The sequence below is a fragment of the Festucalex cinctus genome, chromosome 7 (assembly GCF_051991245.1).
Source record: "Festucalex cinctus isolate MCC-2025b chromosome 7, RoL_Fcin_1.0, whole genome shotgun sequence".
Taxonomy (NCBI): Eukaryota; Metazoa; Chordata; class Actinopteri; order Syngnathiformes; family Syngnathidae; genus Festucalex; species Festucalex cinctus.
This window is the reverse complement of record NC_135417.1, coordinates 18910518-18932744: the sequence shown is the minus strand read 5'-3', so window position 1 is coordinate 18932744 and position 22227 is coordinate 18910518. Positions and strand designations below refer to the sequence as shown.

At 39.9% G+C, this 22227-nt stretch overlaps 1 protein-coding gene across 3 annotated transcripts; it reads right to left on the bottom strand.

The window, feature by feature from the left end:
* Positions 1-10207: 10207 nt before the first annotated feature.
* cep76 (centrosomal protein 76) lies at positions 10208-21201 on the bottom strand. 3 transcript variants are annotated; one of them, XM_077527619.1, is made up of 13 exons: positions 20789-21201; positions 19402-19557; positions 19183-19267; positions 18877-19101; positions 18597-18782; positions 15080-15177; positions 14833-14961; positions 14560-14748; positions 12447-12613; positions 11429-11588; positions 11159-11332; positions 10772-10989; positions 10208-10562 (listed from the first exon to the last, which is right to left on the bottom strand). In XM_077527619.1, exons 1-13 carry the CDS (start codon positions 20849-20851, stop codon positions 10424-10426), a joined length of 1989 nt encoding a protein of 662 aa, XP_077383745.1. In that variant the 5' UTR covers positions 20852-21201; the 3' UTR covers positions 10208-10423. The 3 variants fall into 3 exon arrangements, 2 of the variants coding, with proteins under 2 accessions (XP_077383745.1, XP_077383746.1); XM_077527620.1 differs by having other exon boundaries at positions 14851-14961; XR_013284386.1 differs by having other exon boundaries at positions 10414-10562; positions 10772-10934.
* Between the last annotated feature and the right edge of the window lie 1026 nt (positions 21202-22227).

Genomic DNA, 22227 nt, shown 5'->3' with positions numbered 1-22227 from the left:
CTTTATACATTATTTGAGCTGTTTTAAGTTCGACTAGGTCATAAAATTGGAGAATATTTAATTTAATAAATAACGGATTTGTTGGTTCAATATAATGTGAGTGATTAATAACTTGTATGGCTCTTATTTTTGTATCTTAAAGACAGATTGAGTGTTAGTTTTATATGTATTTCCCCATATTCTCCATATCTCTTTCAATTTAAATGGTGTCAACAATAATTTTAACTTGATGTTTAATTTGCCTGGTATGAAGATAATAAACTTTGTTTTGTCTAGATTCAAAGATCATTCGTTTGTGTCAAACCATTTTTTTTTTTTGTATATTTAGCTCTTTTTCCACAGTACAAATGGAACTTTTTTTTTTTTAAGGCTTTACAGTAATGTATCTGACGGCACAGTTTCACATCCCATATGTTAATTCTCGTTATGAGTTTCAGAAGTCATTAGGAATACCACAAGTCTCTTTTTCACGAGACCTCCACTTCTCCACCACTCCTTCCCGTTCCCCTTTACAGTCTGTGATGAATTATTTACACTGTGTATGGATGTACAAGCTTTTAGGGCGTTGCAGTTGCTGAGCTGCAATGCCCAGGGGCCAAGGAAGGAGTGGGTGAAGCTGCGTGGGGGGCGGCGGCATTTTACAAAAGAGCAGGCAAGCGAGGCGAAAATGTAGCTCTCGCCAAAGGTCACCGCAACCCAAAGGGTCTCTTGTGATATTTTCATTACCGAGGCCAGAACGCCCACTTGGATTCAATCAGCTTACTGTGCATGTGCACCATCTTCAGGCTCATCCGAGCTATAGAAGCTCCAGTGGCAATTTGATATGCTTATGGACATGAATGTATTTCTGAATGAGGAGAGTGAAGTAGGAAGTAGGAAGAACAAGAGTTGAAGACAAAGTGAAGATAAAATATTGGGAAGAAAAGAAGAAGAGAAGTAAATAAAAAGTGATGAAAAGATGGAGATGAAAACAAAGAAGAGGAATGAGGGGAAAGTAGCGACTTCATTACATGGACGCGTCCTGGAAAAGCCGGAGAATCAGATAGTCTCTGATTGTTTTTTTCTTAGATACACTTATCTCACTGATCTCCAAACAGCGCTGTAATTGGATTCCTCTGGGAAGATCAGGAAAAAAAAAAAAAAAAAGTTCTATTAACTGTTGTCCTTTTGTCCCCAAACAACAGAGGCCAGGAGTAGAATGATGTGATATTTGTCATTATTGCTGGATAAGAAAAAAAAAAAAAGAAGAAGTAAAATTACAAATCACCATACAGAAACAACTGTTAGTTACTTCTTAAAATGTCATTAAAACAGCTAATTATTTTATCGACTAAAACAGAATTCATTCAATTTAAACTCATTGTTCTGCAGATTAGCCCGTTTTTCAGCATGTCTAGATTTGTGGAATGCTTTACTTCTTTTTTTTTTCCTTGCTGAATGTGTGATGCTGTTGGTGCATGCACAAAGAGCTCACACAGGCACACTGCATGCTAATTGTTCTTTTCTTCTGCTCCGCCTTTTTTCCTCACTTGTCAATTATTTCCCAGCCCTGTGCTGCACACTTTAGTCACATGATTTGTGATTGCTACATGGGTCCTTTAGTCAGGCTCTCCCACAAACTGATATCCTCCACAAACTCACTATGTCCATTAACCAGTATACTGCCACTTATGCCTTAAACATACATCAAGATGCATGAACCTAAGATAATAGTTCTTTTTGTTTTGTTTTTATAATGTCAAATGTCTGTTATTCATCATTAGTACAATACATCAGATACATGCACTTTGCAATATTAGTTATTAGGGTGTCAAAATTAGTGCACTAATTTTAAGTTCATTTAAAGTTCATTTAACACCACTATTTTTTTAATAGATAAATGTAATTATAATGCATACATTTGTGGAGACTGGAGTCAAGTTGCATTTTACAATTTAAAACATCACAAATTTCACAAGTTACTTTATGTTAAAGATTAGGTAGCTCTTAATAGCAAAAGAAGAATGCACTGAGCTGTCACCAACGTCTTACAAATGCAAGTATGCCATCTAGTGGCAGAAAATGACCTCAGGATAAATCAATATCACGCTTGTTTTTTTTTTACAGTAATTTTAACTAAATTTTATGAATTATGAAATTACTGGATCAATGACTAAAAAATGTAGCTGTATTTCTATTAGTTTAAAAAAAATCCACTTTTATGTTGAGAGTATGAAAACTTAGAAAAAAAAATTCTATTGTACATTTCATAGTACATTCAGAACAGATATAAATTTGCGATTTATCGTGAGTTAACTATTGAAGTCATGTGATTAAGCTAAATTACTGCAGATTTTTGTTTTGTTTTGACCACTGCATATTATTTTGTTTTACTTATTGATTTTTCTTAATGATTCTTTCTGAAGTGGAAAGTGAAGTGGTGCCTCGAGATAGTTAAACAATTCTCAAAGTCTAGTTAAATATGCCATACATCACAATTGGTGTAACGTATGCATCCTCTGTATGGGTAGAAAATAAAACAAAACAAAAACACTCTCTTTTGAAGTCTTACTTGAATAAATAATGACATAATGTTCTCAGCCCAACCTTTCTTGCATCCCCAATTTGACCACCCAGGAAATGTGATATGTAAAACTCTGACCTAGTTTTTTTCTTTTTGGAAAAGTAAAATACTTACACGAACACACAAAACCCACCTTTATTTATTTCCCTACACCACTATATATACATATATGGATATATATACATGCTGAATCCCTTAGTGTAATCTCCTTAGTGTGATGTCATCTATTCCTTTTTAACCTGCTTTACAGAATTTCCGAAAGGAAATGATATGAAATTTGAATCTTCTGTTCCACTGTCAGACTATGTATGGTGCATGAATTCCATCAGCACAGGCAACTGCCAAAAGACATTGTTGCATGCTTGAATACCAAATAGGATGACTCTCATAGCTCCGAAGCAATTACTGTCATGGGAGGTGTGTGAAATTGTGAAAAATTAAAAATACTAAAGCTGACTGCAAATTAATTCTTCCTTTGAAATTGCAATCAAAATCCCCTGAAAATATGAATCCTTAATTGCAAGCGTAAACTCTTTACACGGGCGCGAAGGAAGATATAAACGAGGCTGAGAAAAACAACTTTGCTGGAACTATTTCTTTTGGAAATCTCTCATCTGTTTTTTTTTTTTCCTTTTTTTCCATCCTCTGCTTTGGGGCAGAGAAGCAAATAAGTGAAGTGGGTGATGTTGCCTGCATGACATTTTTTTAAAAGAGTCCTTGATGTATTTTTTATTCCTTTTCGGCAAAAATCTATGTGGAATTTTTTTATGGTATTGATCTTCTGAGCTAGGACTCTCTCTCACTCTTTCTTTTATTCTCTCTATGCCTCACTATCTTAGCCAATTGAACCACAAGCATGTTTTTTTTTCTTTCTACGGCCCTCTCACATCTCAGCTTCTGTTAGCATCACAGTTCATTGGCTGTCCACTGAGATTTTGCACACTTTAGCCTTCTAACATGCCTAGCATGTTAATTTTGTGTAGCCTCGGAATAATCAATCACAACTGTTTACTCTGACTGGAGGATCTCACACAAACATTACAATATTGTAAAATACATACCGTAATTGTGATACAGACATAATCATTGTGCAATTCAACTTAAATGGAGTATACATTTAGACACCTGACAGACACTAAAAGAGAGGGAAACTGAAGATGCTCTATTGGTATTGCTACAGTATAATTATTGCATCGAAAAAAATGTATAAGAAAAAACCAAGGCCGACTGGTCTATGACAAACCTCATCCGCATCTCATCATGTGCATCTAAAATTACATCAATAGATATTATCCACACAGTAATGTGATGAACCCAGTGCATAAAAGGTTCGAGGCAAAGTTGTTGATTGCATTTAGAAAACTGAAAATGAGACCATTCCAATCAATGTCTTCTGTTTGTTTCAACAGAAGTGGCCAAGGTTATTTGGCTAATGCCACAATGCGTATTTGTTGGTCGGTGCGCATCCAAATAAGACAGCGCTATTGTAATGGACTCCAAAAGAGTCTTTTGAATTGGGGTAAAAGACAGCCAACAGTCTTCTCCTTCCTCTTCCTTTCTCTGCTTTTCTAAACGCTGACAAAGGACTCTGTTTCAGATGCTCTCCGGCAGTAGACAAGATGGTTCCCCCTCAAAGCACTCATACATTGAAAGACATTGGATGCTCCAAATGGGACTAAATGTGATTTGTAGTACATACAGTACTATACTGCGTACTCCATATTTTCAGACAGAATGACTCTACTCTTGACATGCAAGATAAGTTAGCACGCATTTTCATTATGCATCTTCTGCATTGCCTTTTCAAGAATGTAATGTTTGTATAATTGTTCTTTATTGCTACTGCCAGAAGTAGTTTGTTGCCTTTCCACAGCATTTGAGTTGGGTTGTTTTGGTTATTCGCATTTTGTTCAGGCTTTATGGTGTGTATTTTAGGAACCACGACTAGTAACATTACTTAAAGTGAATTTCAGTGATTGCTAGCGCCATCTAGTGGTGAATTAATAATTCATTTATTTTGACTGTTTATGTCAATAGTATGCAAAAAATATGTATCACATAAACATATATTTAAATCATAGGTCTAGAAATCACTTATTACATGGCTGTAGTTTCACCTTACTTGAGCTGCCATGTTTCGCCGCCATCTTCTGCTACGGATGCCCAAAAGACGACTTCACAAATGTAGTTAGCCAAGATAGTATTGCATGGAGTTCCAGATCTAGTGGGTCGACCGCAGCTTACCTTCCACAGCTGGGGCCTGCAGGTGGTCGTCACTAACTCCCGTGATTCCCATCGCTTAATTGTCACCTTCTACTTTGCTCTTGCAAGCTTTCACGAACTTTTTTTTTTTTAACTAGTTCCTCCCGCTAGCCGCTCTAGTGTTAGCCACCCCAGCCTATTGGTCCGACTAACTCTCGTTAGCCGTTCTTGTTAGCCACCCCAGCCTATTGCTCCGACTAACTCTTGTTAGCCGCTCTTGTTAGCCACCCCAGCCTATTGCTCCGACTAACTCTCGTTAGCCGCTCTTGTTAGCCACCCCAGCCTCTTGCTCCGACTAACTCTCGTTAGCCGCTCGTTAGCCACCCCAGCCTATTGGTCCGACTAACTTTCGTTAGCCGCTCTTGTTAGCCACCCCAGCCTCTTGCTCCGACTAACTTTTGTTAGCCGCTCTTGTTAGCCACCCCAGCCTATTGCTCCGACTAACTCTTGTTAGCCGCTCTTGTTAGCCACCCCAGCCTATTGCTCCGACTATCTCGTTAGCCGCTCTTGTTAGCCACCCCAGCCTATTGGTCCGACTAACTCTCGTTAGCCATTCTTGTTAGCCACCCCAGCCTCTTGCTCCGACTAACTCTCGTTAGCCGCTCGTTAGCCACCCCAGCCTATTGGTCCGACTAACTTTTGTTAGCCGCTCTTGTTAGCCACCCCAGCCTATTGCTCCTACTAACTCTCGTTAGCCGCTCTTGTTAGCCACCCCAGCCTATTGCTCCTACTAACTCTCGTTAGCCGCTCTTGTTAGCCACCCCAGCCTATTGGTCCGACTAACTCTCGTTAGCCGTTCTTGTTAGCCACCCCAGCCTATTGGTCCGACTAACTCTCGTTAGACGCTCTTGTTAGCTACTTCGGCCAATTCCGGCTCGCTTGGTCTGTTATAGGCTTGCGAAATGTGGTCGCTCTGAGTGCCCTGCGTGCTTCTAAATGCTATTCTTTGACCACTAGATGGTGCTAAGGACTACACACTGGGGCTTTAAATGTACCATTCCCATTAGTATTTCAACTATTTTGTTGGGGTGTCCAAAGTTTTTCTTTTGAGGGTCCCATACAGATCGAGAAATCAAAGGATGCAAGGTGCAAGGATGTATTGTCCAACTTGATTGAACGCACTAAAATCAATCAATCAAGCAATTACGTATTCTGGTTATTTTTTTTAACATGTTTTTCTGATTTTGAACATTTTTTGCTTCTGAAACTGTTACTATCTTAATTAATTAGGCATTGTGAAGAAAATCTTACTATTTTAGCTGTAAATTGTTTCTTTGCATATCCAGAAAAGCTAGGTAGCCTACCATAGGGGAGCTTCAGTAAACAGGTGAGCCGAGATTGCTCGTTACTTGCGCAAGTGTGATGTCATTTCAGTCGACAACAAGTGACAAAATGGCCGCTCCCTGAGATGGATAAAAACGGGTAGATTTTGCTGCCTAATTCATATTTCACAAGCACAGTATTAATCAGAATACCGTTTTTAGACGAGTGGGTCTACACAGGACATATTATTGTAAATAAAAATGTTGGGTTAACTTTCCCTATAAAGAAATAGTATTGCATATTGATATCTGTCTTAAGTCATAAAAACAAATCCAAGGCTAGCTGTATATCATTTCAAAGCTCTATAAGTTTACGATAAATTTTAAATGTTCACAGTCATCCCACATTAAAAAATAAATAAAAATCACACTGGACTGGGGCAGGCTTGTTGTGGATCCACCCCGCACCGCCTTTTTGCAGCGTTCCTTTCTTCTATGGATCCAACAATAAGCTCATTAGGCTGCATGCAAACTGACATTTCAACCTGACTTTTCCCTCTCGCTCTTGTTTCACATCATTAAGTGGCAGCGTCAGGCTCAAAGGTAAGCAGGCTCACTCTTTGAGGGCGATGCTACGCCTGGAAGGCGAGTGTTTTGATGAGCTCGTCACTCCCTCACCCCAAACATGCCTCATTAGTAGTTCATTCCAAACATCTACCTGCACCCCACCTCCCTCCCTCCGCCCAAACCTCCATCTCGCACATACAGGGTCTTTCTCATTCCATTTGTCCCTCCCTCCCATCTCTCATCTCCCTCTCGGCCCCCCCTCTGTTTTTCAGCACTAATTAGCTGGCTTCTCCTTCTCCTGTGCTTCCCCAGTCACATCTCAAAGGGAGATGGATATGATTTTTCCTTAACCCAAAGGCCAACTTAATCAGCTGAATTAATGACTTTATTACTAGTTAGGCTCCGGGCCATGCAACGCCTTTTCTCTCCAGTGCCCACTGCTCCTCCCTTAGTCTGTCACACACTCCTTCCTTTACCCCCTGCAGGAATTTTTGCTTTGCAAAAATAGACAGAGAATAGAAAGCAATACAAAGACCTGGCGGGTGGCAGGAATATAGAACGAAATATAATACATGACCTGCTATGAGGTTACAGGTATAGCCTAATTATTACTTTGAAAATGAGTTCCAGCTTGCGGGGGTGTTTCCCAAGAAAAAGGGTGTTGAGATAATTTATTTTAATAACCGTATTCACTCTATTCACTCAATCTGGAGGTAAAAATCTGAATATATTGTCACCATTTCCATCCATCCATCCATCCATCCATCCATCCATTTTCTCGACCGTTTATTCCTCACAAGGGTCGTGGGGGGTGCTGGCGCCTATCTCAGCTGGCTCTGGGCAGTAAGCGGGGCACACCCTGGACTGGTTGTCAGTCAATTGCAGGGCACAGAGAGACGAACAACCATCCACACTCACAAGCACACCTCGGGACAATTCGGAGCATCCAATTAACCTGCCATGCATGTCTTTGGAATGTGGGAGGAGACCGGAGTACCCGGAGAAGACCCACGCGGGCACGGGGAGAACATGCAAACTCGAGCCTGGACTCGAACCCGAGTCCTAAAGCAAAAACATTTTAAATCCAATTCTGATTGAATGTGTCAAATTTCCCGAAAGCTAAATTTCACAGTCAGGGGTTGACCTCTGTGCTATAGAATTTCTTAGTACTAATTAAACTTATCTTATAATTGGAAAGGAATGGAAGCAATTTTGGCAGGAACGTTGAGCACATTCAGTTTCTTGTCATTTTCTCTTCAAATCTTCGAACAATTGCATTTATTATGTGACCTGGGGCATCCTAAATTCTTTATCTGACAAGTGAAGAGTAGCATGAAAGTGTATGAAAAATATCAATAAAATATTTGACAAAAGAAAAAATAATGACCAAGTAATCTCTGTGTCATACTGTCATACTGTCATACTGACTGACTGACTGACTGTCATACTGACTGACTGACTGACTGATTGACTGAGACTGACTGTCTGTCTGTCTGTCTGTTCTCCCCCCCCCCCCCCCCCCCCCCCCCCCGTTAGGTTGCAGTATCTGTGGCTATAAAGCCAGACTCTGGCAGGGTTTTTACTTTTGGAACCTGGATTTTACACCTCTGGCCGGATCGTCAGTTGCGTCACTTTCTCACTTAATTGGTACTGTGTTGGTGTGTGGGTCCACCAAACAAAGAAACTTCAGGGAAAATCAACTGATTATTCAACACGATGGTACACGTTATTCAGTAGATAATATAACAGTAATATGTAGATAAAATTGTAGACAGTAAAATATGTTGTGTTTTTTATAATAAATTGATTGTGCTGGGTCTGGTGAAATCCTTATCTGTCAATTACCCAAATACCAGTTCATATAGTTTAAAGTCAAATTATTTTTTGAAAACATGGCCGAAATAAAATACAATAAAAACATTTTTAGAGCATCAGGTAGTATAGGCTCAGGTGTGATCGCAAGGATGGATGGAGATTTTGAAGCAGACTTTCTCATGTTTTTTTCATTTGACTACTTGAAACTGTATGTGCGGAAGAACACCAATAAGGTAATTGTTAAAGAAAGAAATCAGCAGGTGGCGATGCAAAATTCACATTCAGCGAAGAACTGTGTCAAAGGTAAGGTAAAACGATCTTTTATGTGACAGTATGGTGACCACAAAATATTTGGGACTAAATTACAAAGCAGGCTATGCATTATGATGTCCTGCTGCTCGGTTTGAGGAACCTTGTTTAAGTTTTAATCAAGGGCCCCGGGCATAATACATGTATCCATTTTATAGTGATATTAAAGGTGGTGCTAACACAAAGATGTCTCACGCTGGATGCCAGCAGAACTGTTGGGATGCAAGGTGTGAGTGATGGTTACGATAGGAACCTGCATCCCCCCTACTTCCCGTTTTAGCTGCCGTCCCACAGGCCCCATTAGTCAATTACACCTCAGTACTGCTGATTTATACGAGCTGAAAACAAACCCGCGTTCCCAGCATCAAATACTTCCCGAGCTATATATTCTTCCTGTGGAGCTTAGGTGTGTTTGTGACTAATTCAGGAGAAGTGAAATTATTCATTAGATCTTTTTCTCTCTCCCAGCCTCCAACCCATCCTTGTGTTCAACAGCTAAGGGGCACAAGCAGAATTGCAAATTAGAAAGTCAAATTGGAAATTAATTGGCCACCCTGATAGACATGTTTATTAAAGTTTGACCTGGCTCGTCCGGAACTCCCACTGAACATAAAACAGCAATATAAGATTGGAAAACAAAGTAGAAGACCAACTAATAGAATATTTAATTGAAGGATAAACTTCACTGGCAATTAACCACAAAGCTATCAATGCGTTTACATTTTCAAAGTATTTTATGGTCACGTGAAGACGCCAATTTTTAATGATAGCCAGACTGTAATATTAATAATCGGAATAAGACCATTAAAAACATTTTAGCCTTAAAAAAAAAGGTCTCTCTGACAAAAGGCCAGTCAATTAGACATTTGGCTATATAATAGAATGATGGTGTATTTCGTGTTTGCAGTATGTGATAAAGCGGCCGGATTTAGCAAAAGCATTCTGAGCGTCATGTCAGTACCAACATTATCCGAAAACGCCATCTAGTGTAGGAATCCGGTATTACAAATAGATGCCACCATGTTCAGATTTAGTTGCACACTAACTTAAATGGGTGTTTGTAGAATCTTCTTCTTCTTCTTTCGGCTTTTCCCTTCATACACAATACAAATGAATTTGATGTATGGGTTTACAAAAGTCAGTTGAAAGATCATTATCCTGTATATGATGCACGATATTTTCCTCATTAAATTAATGACTGCCCATCAATCATCTGTCTGCTGTTCATTTAAAAACAAATTTTTGCACTGCTGTGAGTGTCCCTGTATTCCTATATATAGTAGATGTTTTAATATACAACTCATTTTACATTTCAATTTTAGATCTCAAACTAAGCACTAATATTCACAGGACTGCCACTGTATTTGTCTAAATAAATTTGTGAATATATTTCATAAATATAAATTATAATAAGACATGACACAGTATGTATTGTGGTAAGTCATCTGTATAAAGATTTATTTACAACAAAAATATAAAAATACAGTTGCACGTGCAAGACTTTAATATACGGAAAAAAGCATTAAAAGCAGTCATCCAATGTATCTAAGACTTTCGCAATCATAATATTGTATATAATAAAATCTCAATGTACAATACACAGTGCTGTAAATTGATGGTTTTGACACCACAGCACGTGAAGCTGTCAGAGCACAGAGCGATACTTACAAGCAAACATAAACCACACGGCACATATATTCTCTGGATAAATAAAGACCCGAACACGAAGAGCCAGCCTGACGTGGTCACCACGACAACACACTATCTCTTCACAGAATTGGGACCTGCACAACAACACAGGACACAGAAATGAGGGTGAATAGCACAATGATGTTTTCTTAGGCCCATGCAAAAACGAGTCCATTTTATGACGTTTGTAACCTTGAAGCATCTAAAATTTTCTATACCATCATAAACTAAGAACCTCCTCTCAATTTTGTTTAGCTGTAAGATAATAATGAGTTGGCTCTATTAAGCCACATTCCAAGCTTACTTGAGGCACGTGGAAAAAGCTCTCCGGGCATTGCGGTGCAGGAAGTGGATGGGGAAGCCTTTAAAGGTATGCCCGTCTGGGACGGCCCTCCTTACTGCATCCTGAAATTCCTCATTTCCACACGAGACCCCAGTGCAGCGCTCCATCTCATAGGCCGACAAGGCTGAGGACAACAAGTAGGACAGGTGGTCATCCCAGACTGTTGTCAGGTGCAAGTCCTGGAGGAGAAAGATGACACATCAGCTCATCTGCGATTGGTTAATAATAACGTGTAAGCAACCCTTAAAATATGATCATATCTGGGATTTTTAATTTGCACCTTTGTGCGGAGAACAAAACTCTAAAAAATGAGTTGAAGTTCCTAGATGTAAAGTGGACTCGTCGTACCTTCCTGTGCTCGGCAATCAAGTATCTCATCTCCAGCTCCAGCTGATTGCTGACAGCAGCAGCATCAAGAGATGATGAGCTGAGTGGAGGAAGAGGCGGCAGAGAGCTGGTGGAGCCGGTCTCACATACTGACTTCAGAGCCTCTTCGCTCATTGCTTTCCACCGTGATTGATTCTAAAAGGAAGAAAGTGGAACTCCAAACATCCAAACTACAAGCTATTTTGAGACCAATTTTCAAGCACACTACGGATTAAACAGCTGCTACTCTACCTGGAGGTCAAAGACACAAAGCTCCACGGCGTCAGACGGCTGACAGTTGGCCAGGAAGCTCTGGTGGTTGAAGACGCATCCCACAGTCCGGTAGGGGTATGAGGGTTTAGACTGGGAGGCCAAAGGTGGGGCATCGGGGTCTATGGCTTGATGAAGGTATCTGATCAGGCATTTGAAACAAAAAGCTGTTCACTTTTGTTATGAACACAGATGCTGCAATTTTTAAATTCAAATTTACACTATAGAGTGTACACATGCTTGTGGATCTTCTCATACGTCTACGTCATTGCTTTCTCAGGGCATCGAATCGATCGCAACTTGACTGCTCTGTTTGTCTTAGAAGACGTTCTGCCTCTCAACCGAGAAAGGCAAAATATCTTCTAGCAGAGCAGTCCTGTTGTGATCAATTTAATACTAAGAAAAATTGTAAGCACAAAATTGAATTTATTGTAGAAAGACTGGCCAAAACAGGGACAATTAAATTTTAGTGTGGCTCTTTGACAAGTGTTTTTTTTTGTTTTTTACTTCAGTTAATGACTTTGGCCCCTAAAACGAGGGTTGTGAAAAATTAATTAAGATTAATTTTTAATCCAAATTAATTTGATGGAAAAAAAAATCTAATATCTGCATGTTTCTGATTATTTGTTTCAGCACATCAAATGAAGAACTCAAATGAGTGATGTTTATCCATGTGGAGTTCCATTGGGCTCAATTCTTGGTCCCCTCTCAAAACCTATCCAACAACAGAAGCGCTGTCACTGTTTTCACCCAGTTGATTCACTGTTATTGTTACATTCCTTCATTTATACCAAACCATAATGTACTTTCCTGCATCTCATCACGCAAATAAGTTAGACAAACTGTAGGAATGCAAATCACAGACCAGATCTGGCACTTTTATGAACAACAAATTACAAGATAAAATACCGATAATGTTCTTTTTGTCATCTATGTTGACGGTGCCATAAGTGCACCTAACTCAACAACAAATTTTGTCAGTATGTGAGTAGAAACAAACCTGTGTGCAGTCAGGCTCTCCCAGAAAGTTATACTTCCATCAGTACCTCGGGTCAGGACCCAGGTGTGAGGTACCCCCTTAGCTTTGGTGCCCACACACACATATGCGTCAAGACCAAAGCCCAGCAGGAGGCTGCACAACAAGGTGGAGTGGTCCTCACAGTCCCCCTGTGAGTAACACAAATGTGGTTAAAATGCATTGTTTATGTTTTGCTAGTCTCGTGACATCAATCTGGTGATTTTTCCATCATTATGGTCAAAACTATCGAGCTTTACGTGTGTCAGGTGATTAGATTTTTAGAACTTGACCCCAGTCTCCTCAAATATATCTATTATTATTAAATCTATTACTGCTAAATTTTGATGTTGACTTGTCTGCTGCGTTGCGACTGGAAGTACAGGCTTCCAAGTAAGGGGCGGTGACACGCCTAATTTTAATATAATGTGACCCTGAACATGTTAAGCTGTACAGAAAATTATTCAATGTGATAGATGATATTTGAGGGAGGAAGGGAGGAAGAATTTCTGTTCAGAATTTGTGTGTGAACCCTGTTTTTGTGGCTAGAATAGTGAAAATCTATGAGTAATTGAGCCCCCTCCTTAACATTTTAATGATGCCGCAAGATGGTGGCAAAGCAATACTAATGTCTAAATGAAACTTGTGTGTTCATAATGCTTTGTGACAGTGCCGGCAAGCAACTGTCTTTATCCTGGAAGATGTTTTCCTGTAAAGAGGTGTGACTCGAGCCGACTGCGGCTGCAGCATGCTGGTTCGAGCTCACGACAACTCCGAATGATAGATGTTCCCCAGTAGTGCTTATATGGACGGCAGCATTCGAGCAGGCTGAGGACAGATGAGGCTAAATTAATTTTCCTTGGAATGAAACTCATAAATCATAGCTGACAAGCACCACTTGGTGAGAGCTGTGTTGTGTCTGTCTTGCCAGGCACAAACAGCAGAGCGGTGGGGAACATTTGTCCTGTGGTGGCCCGGGAAATCCGCAAGAAAATGCCGAAGTGCTTCCTTCTCAGAAATGTGTTTCATAGCCTGTAATCAATGAAATATAATATAAATATGCAAATTATAAGATGACAATTGGTAATGGAATGAAGCGAACAAAAAATAGCTTTGTCATTTTTATTCTTGGTGTGCCACATAATTAGGTACGTTATGTTAATGCACGTGTTTAGTATTTTTTTTGCAATTATTTTTGCAGGAGAATTAAAATAATAAAAAACTCGCTCTCAGTGTGCATTGCAGTTTTACTCCATTTCTTTCACAATGTTAAAGCTTTTTAAATTTGAATGTTCGATGCCACTTTTCTTCAGATTGATAACAGTACGAGTACTCAACTCTTGAGTAGTCACCGATACCGACACCACAAGTAGTTTTCATACATAACTTTCACACAAACACACACAAAAAAAAAAAACATCCATCCATCCATTTTCTTGACCGCTTATTCCTCACAAGGGTCGCGGGGGGTGCTGGCGCCTATCTCAGCTGGCTATGGGCAGTAGGCGGGGGACACCCTGGACTGGTTGCCAGCCAATTGCAGGGCACACAGAGACCAACAACCATCCACACTCACAAGCACACCTAGGGACAATTCAGAGCGCCCAATTAACTTGCCATGCATGTCTGGAATGTGGGAGGAGACCGGAGTACCCGGAGAAGACCCACGCGGGCACGGGGAGAACATGCAAACTCCACCCAGAAAGGGGAAGCCTGGACTCGAACGGTATCAAACATCCCTAGCAATTTTCTATTCTTCTACTTTCTTGTTCCTGTTTGTAAAACAACCACAAGAGGGCAGCAGTAGATAGCTCAAAATAAGCTCGGGTATCTATCTAGTATCGTTACTCGCCCATCAGTAATTCTAAATAAATTCCACCTCGGCAATTGCCAGTGTCAATCAGTCACTTATTTTTTCTTTCAAGGAATTGTAAATGAAGAGGTTTTTTTTAAGGAGTTTGCATCAGAAAACACCAAATTCTGCAAATAAAATACAATAAATGTAACGGTTGATATGTGAATATTTCCCTCTGTTGATGATGTATGTCACGGACAACTTGAATTGATTTTGGACTGAAGCAATATATTTCAACATTACCTTTCCTCGACACAGGAAGGCCAATAATGTGCACCACTGCTCATGCTTCTCTCCTCCTCCCACCACCGGCGCCTTCTCATGTGCCAGGAGGCTAACAAAGCGGGCCGCCCGCCGAGGACTCTCGAGCAGCCGGCCGGCCCGAAGGACGTGCACATAGGAGCACACCAGCCTGTTGATGCCATTTTCATCCTGCAGGTGACACAGAACCCTAGCAGAACAGTGACACAATCTCACCACAAATCACAAAATCTTTAAGTGTAAACGTGAGCAAACCTGTGCAAAGATTTTGACCATTTTGGACTGGTTTGATGAGCGGATTTCAAGAAACTCCCTCCACCACTGTTTGGCATACACCAGGAAGATCCTCTCCCTCTCTGCTGTCCTCTGCCTTTCTAGTGATTGCTGAATAACGAATGCAATATGTCATCAACATGATTAGGCAGCAACGATATCTGCTTTGATGGCTCGTTAAGCAGGATATGAAAAATAGCAAATTTAAATCAGTGTTCGTGTGCTTTACCTGTGTGCTGATGATATCAGCGCTGAGTGTTTCTGTGAGAGGAGGATAAAGCTCCAGACTGACTGTCAAAACACCAGCCGGCAGCTTGCATTCACTTCCTTGTGACACAACACAACCTTGGGTTAGATTTCGCAGTGGCAAAGAAATGCATTACATCATACTGGGGATGTTGACAATGTGAAGCTGATGAAATGTATTTTTATAAAGCAAGTCTAATTTGAAAATGACCAGCATATTTTTCAGGTGCATTTTCTTTCAGGTTTGGCTTTATGGGATTGTAAAAGTGATATAGTTACAGTTCAATAATCACAGCTTAAAAAAATTAAATAAAATCATGGCTAAATTGTCATGTTTAACTCATTTGCTCCCAAAAATGTATAAATACATTCTATTTTAAATATTACCAGTGTATTTATACATTTGATATGTATATAATTTTGTTTATGCTAGAGCATACAGAAGGCTTTGGTGCAGCCTCTGAACTGAAGAGAATTGCTGAAGCAATGGTAGTTAGAACAAAAACGGCCAGCAGGTGGCAGCAGAGTATAAGAGATGAAACAGGGCCATGTTGCAACAAGCTGTTTTCCCACCAGTTTTTAACAGATTTGTGAATAATCATCAAATTTAGTTATATTCTAATGCGAATTGCTGCAAAACAGAAACATATAGATATATACTTTTTTCCTGTTGAAAGAAGAAACTCATCTTTCTTTTGGTAGATTCCATGTTTTTATAGCAATAGAACACAATATTCTGTGGGCCTTGCAAAATTAGTCAAAATCCAGTAAAACAGTCAGGGGCAAAGGGGGTTGCTTCAGTGAAACTGGCTGGAAGTGAATGAGTTAAATACTAAAAATAGCATATTGCATGTACCTGTAGCATTACGACATGCCTGAAACTTGGATGATAAATACCTGAGTTTCCCACAAACATGCAATCTACTGATGACCTAAATAGCCTTAAACTGATGAAGACTGCTCACATGAGAGGTCAAACGTCTTCTAACACAACCACATCAGTCCAGTGTCCTGAGAATATTGGCCGTGTGCTTTAAAACACTTTTAACCCTTGTGCCTTGGAATCAGTGACACCCTCTAAGAGTACATTTTAGCCAAATAAGTAATTCTACTTTGAGGTGTGATAACTAAGTCAATTTTTAACATTTTTTTTTATTTCAACCACTCAAAAGGTTCATTGGCATCAGAACTATCCATACATATGAAGTTTTTTTTTTTTTTTATGTATTCCCCCCTCTTAGGACAATACAAGCCCAAAGAATGGACTATGAAGAAAACGAACTGTGCTGTATACATGTATAAAAAATAAATAAAAAATTAATACTTCATATGACATAATTAGAGCTTCGAATAAGGCAATAAGTTATAACAACAATTTTTTCAATGCATGCCAAATTTTTTGACAATGGCAATTTAACTCAGAACACCCTCGAAGAGTACATTTTAGCCAAATAAGTAATTCTACTTTGAGGTGTGATAACTAAGTCATTTTTTAATATTTTTTTTTCTTTCAACCACCCAAAATGTTCATTGGCATCAAAACTATGCATAAATATAGTATATTTATTTATTATTATTATTTCCCCCCGCCATAGGACAACAGAAGCCAAATAATAGATTATGAAGAAAATTAACTGTGTTGTATATATGTATAATAAAGAAATAAATTTGAATCTTTCATATGACATAGTTAGAGCATCAGGCAACACGGTAGCTTTGATAGAAAACTTTGGGGAAAAAAGTACTTTTTGTGGGGCTCCGGAGCGGCACCGGGACCCTCCGTGACTTTAGCCGCAAATTGTGTTTGATTTTCGGGTACAGGAAGGCCCGATTTACACCCCCGTATCCGGCGTCGCACTTCAACGAGCCACGTATCTCTTGTGCTCACGGTTCCAGATATGTGTCAGATATGTGTCATTTTCCCCGTAGGACGTACGGTTCCGGACAAATAACGGAAAGAAAAAGCTCCATTACACCGATCCGTCCGTTTACTTTACCCGGAAATCGTGCGTGTTTTTCGGATAAATTTACACCGCCTGTATCCAATTGTATCCGGCGAAAGGAAGTCAACACAGCGACGAGCTACATACCGTTGGGAAGCTACACGGCCCCCGCGGCATTCCAGGACGTGCTCATATGTTCGTTTATGTTTATTTTGTAGAAGTACTTACTTGCCAACTTGCATTTGCAGCTTTTTGTGTCTCCGATCGCCGTTCTTTTCCTTAGATCCAGGAAGCTCATGTCTCGTGCACGTTAGCCTCTTAGCACGTTAGCACGTTGTTGTGAATACAAACTAGCCGAATAAAAATCGAAGCTTAGCACTTTCACACGTAGAAATGCAACGGCCAGATAAGATAACCGACGAGGAATTCATCTCGACAACCGTTACATGTTACACTTCATAAGTTGCAAAAAAAAAACGTTTTTTTTGTTTTGTCTTATCCCTTCTGCTTATTGTTTTCACCGATCCATGCTCCTTGCCATGTTTTGAAGAATGCACGAAGGGAAATACGTCACCTCCACGTTGCACGCACGTTTGGCCACAATGGCACGCCTGCCCCCTGCAGCCTTGGCAGAGCAAATGTCAATGCTCGGCTGTTCAAAATGGATGATCGAACTGTGCATGCGTGTGGAATATGCACGCTATTAATTCTAAAGTTCTGAAGTGAAGAAAGAGAAAAAAAAAATTAAATAACAGCCTTCACACACTGAGGAAAACCGCTGTATTGCAACGACGCCCACCTCTAACAGTGGCTCATTTTGGGGACATAACAACGGCAAAGAGCATTGCCATTCGACCCCTCCCACTAGGGAACGTGCTTCCCACGTCCATGCAGACAAACAAACAGCATATCCCAACACGAAACATAAGTCAATAGCTCGCAATACCTTTTTCTGCACAAAAATATAAGTGGCGCGCGTGTACGCGCATCCACGAACACGCACGCGCGCCCACTAACGTGCACGCGCATCCACTAACATCCTGTCGAATGCACAATCAGTAAAAAGCACGAAGAAATAAGTCTGTGTGGAATATGGCGTGCTGGAATCAGTGCGGCGTTTGCAAGGAAAATCATTAATTGGCCTCTACCGCCACCTGGTGGATTTGGGGTGCGAAATCTTTCTCATGGCCATGGCACCGTCGAGGAATGTCCATAGAAGGATTTCATGCAGAAATCACGGAAATTGCAATAAAATACATGCAGTGTCCAATCGGTCCAAAAATGTCACTTATAATGTACATTAATGTTACGCGGTTGGCTAACGCCGATTCCAGGGATATTATAATAGTTATCTCCCTCATGCAATGGCTGAGAAATGTTGGCACACTCGCATTTTGACGGTCCCCCAGTTTTCCAAAGCCGTGGCTCTTTTTTTTTTTTTTTTTTTCCCCCTGCACAATCAACTCCTAATTTACATATTTGGCTAAGCAAATGGCACAAGGGTTAAAAGACAAAAAAAAAAAACTTTTTTTTTTTTTTTTTTTTTTCCCCTCTTACCCACTCCCATCAGTTCCACAGCCAAGCACGTCTTCCCACTGGGTGAACTCAGGACTGTCCTCCAGTCCAGGAAGTAAGATGAGACCAGAGCTGTCTCACTGGAGGTGTCAGTCTTGATCAGCACCAAGTGAATCGGATCAGAAATGGACAGCATAGTGGTCGCATCTGCCATTTTACTTCTTTCTCCTGCAGAACCAAAAGAAACGTTGTCACACTTACAGCATTCATTGGAGGATTTAAAGCCTCAAACATAGCAATTGCAGTCATTATTTCAATGTACCTGCGCCATCTGTGTGGATTTGGAAGAGGAAGCCCTCCTGCAGGGCAGGGTCACAGGCGCAGGGCACCGGCTTGGAGTGAAACCTCTGATTTCGGAAGTGCAGGAACAACTTGAACGTGGAGCACACCTGACCAGGTAAAGGCTCTGGCTCCTGCAGGTGCTCCAAGAAGGCCTTACCACCAAGCACTTGCAAATACAGGTAACGTCTGGATGGGTCAACATTGGCTGCAATGTTGAAAAACAGCATCAGTATTTAATATGTTATCCGTTAATTAACTGATTGAGTTATTTGCCAATATTTTGTACTTTTTGCTGGCCGACTGTTTTTTCCATTTATCGACTGAGGGGCAGATTTTGAAGGAGATCCTGTTTCCATATGTGTAGGTGCTACCTAGCAAAACAACATGAGAAATAAAATAGAATGAGAATGTACAATAAATAATATATAATTTTAATAAATCGATCAACAGTGAATTAACGGAATAAAAATACAAAACAGATATCGCAGTAAGAATGTGGAGCAACCTGCGAAAAGTGTAGGTCCTTCATCACGTCGTCTATGACGCCTCTGCGCTGCAGTGCATGGAGGAAGTCCGCCTCAGATAACACCTGATGTACTGCCATTTGATCATCCCTCAAAGTCTCAGACAACACCTCTCGGATCTTCCCATGAATATCCATCTAATGGCATGACAACAGAAAAGGAAAAAGATCATGTCACAGATTTGCATAAACTTGAAAGTAACAATCTATTGAGACCGTTAATATGCACTTCTACAAACAAACATGATCCAGAGTGCCATTTTTTTTTAAATAAAATCAGAGAAAAACAGTTTGCATAATAATTTGAAATGTGGTGTACAGTACTGTGAGTAGTTAAGTAGAGACATGTGTAGAGCTACTTTAGCTCCAAAAAGCCATGACACAGTTTGTGATGTTTGTTGAAAACCTGTCAGGAGATGCTAATAATAATAGAATTAGGACCTGACTGATATTGTTCTTTTTTTTAGGTTGACACCAATTTCTGGCAGAAAAAAAATACAGATTAATAGGCCGATTAAATTCAAAAAACATAATGCATAAAAAAAAAAATCCCCCAGTGCATTTCAATGGGTTCCAATACTACACGTTTGATTTATGTTGCATAATGATTTTATTATTTTCATTATTTTGTGACGTTGGTTGTGTGTAAAATTGTGACATCCAGGTCAATGACTTGCATTGCCTGTAAAAAATTAAGATTTGCTTTGTTTGAATGACAGGTCCATAGAACAATCGTAACTATATATATAAATATTGAAGGATACAAGGTTATTGTATAGATTTATGTGTAATAAATAATGAAAAATTTTCACTTGTGTACAACTGCTGTAAATAGAGTACATAAAGGTAAAAATAATCAGCAAATATCTGCCATTTGGCCGTGTAATATTCATAACTGTCGTTATGCTTCGCAGCCAGAAGAGGAGAGCACAACGTCGTTACTTTGGTGCTGCAGGCAGCCACTATCCAGGTACAGACAGAGAACATGTGAAGCTTAAAGTGGCGCACTAATCAGCAGCGAAGAGTAGCTCTCAATTTAAATAAAGTGTTTTGTTTTTACTTTTTGGGGATCACTGAAGGAGTAAAAGAGGTTCTCTACGCGGGTTAGGGTTAGTAGGTCGATACATCCTTATAGGACAAGTCAAAATGTATCAGCAAAGTGTCAATAATTCTACTTTTGAATTGACGCGACACAATGGGTAAAATATTCCGTAGAAGGCTCTTGTTTGCTTTTGAAGAAGCAATTACATGATGAAACAGCTGTAAAGTTAGTGTGCGCGTTAAAGCTAAATTACACATGTGACAGAAGACAGACTGGCATCATTTGTCATTTCAAGTTTCCATAAACGATTAGTTACAGGATATTCACCTTCAGAAGATGGTTGTGAATGATTTGCTTCAGCTCGGAGGCCTTCTCCGGAGGAAGCGCCATTACAGCAGCTGGGCTACAAGTTCGTTGACGGCAGTCCACTTCTGAGTAAAAAGTTTAGTTTCTTCTTGACAACGATTGGGATCAAATTGTAAACAACGCTTACAGCAAGCGTTCAATCTGCGACGGCGGCAAGCAAGCGGGAAAGTGTCTTTGCATGTGCCTGATAACGCCCAATAATAAAATATTTCAATAAGAAGGTAGTTAAACGTGAACATAAAACCACACATTATTCACATATTAGAGTACATAACACATTATTAGTCAAAATATCATCGGTGTAAATGTATTGTAAAGAGCTAGTTAGCTAGTGGGTATCCGTATGGTACGTCATCGTCTGCGACGTGAGTTGAAAAAGGCCCTTCGGGAGTCTGTCAAAATGATAGAACTATGTGTAAACACCGTCTTGAGCGCTCAATCGTACTTTGGTTTTACCGCCATGCTGGATGTGGCAGAGTAGAGCAATCGGGAAAGATACTTTCCTTCAGTTTGATGCTTGACGGACCAACCATTTTACAGTCGACGTCAAATCTCAAACTTAATTACAATTTACCGTTACTTCTGATTATATTTGGCTGTTCATCAACATTTTGCGAACAGAATATGCTGATTCTGTTTCCAAAGCATACTAGCATTAATAGCGGTAGGCCTACTATAAATTCCCACATACCCTGCTTTACTGTCTAAACTTTTCTAAAGTATTTTGTAATAGCGTAATACTGTAACTCAGCTTTTTTTTTTTTTTTATTAATTAATTTTATTTTTTTTAAACCCTTTTGACAATGTCCTTTGGTAAACCTTTAGTATAAGCAGAAAGCAGCTAACAACAGAGTAATTGCTTGTTTAGTTAAATAATAATAATAATAATAATAATAATAATAATAATAATAATAATAATAATAATAATAATAATAATCCATCCATCCATTTTCTTGACCACTTATTCCTCACAAGGGTCACGGGGGGAGCTGGCGCCTATCTCAGCTGGCTCTGGGCAGTAAGCGGGGGACACCCTGGACTGGTTGCCAGACAATCGCAGGGCACAGAGAGACGAACAACCATCCACACTCACAAACACACCTAGGGACAATTTGGAGCGCTCAATTAACTTGCCATGCATGTCTTTGGAATGTGGGAGGAGACCGGAGAACCCGGAGAAGACCCACGCGGGCACGGGGAGAACATGCAAACTCCACCCAGGAAGGCCGGAGCCTGGACTCGAACCGGAGTCCTCAGAACTGGGAGGCAGACGTGCTAACCAGTCTACCATCATGCCGCCAATAATAATAATAATAATAATAATAATAATAATAATAATAATAATAATAATAATAATAATATTATTATTATTATTACTATTATTATTATTATGTCACAGT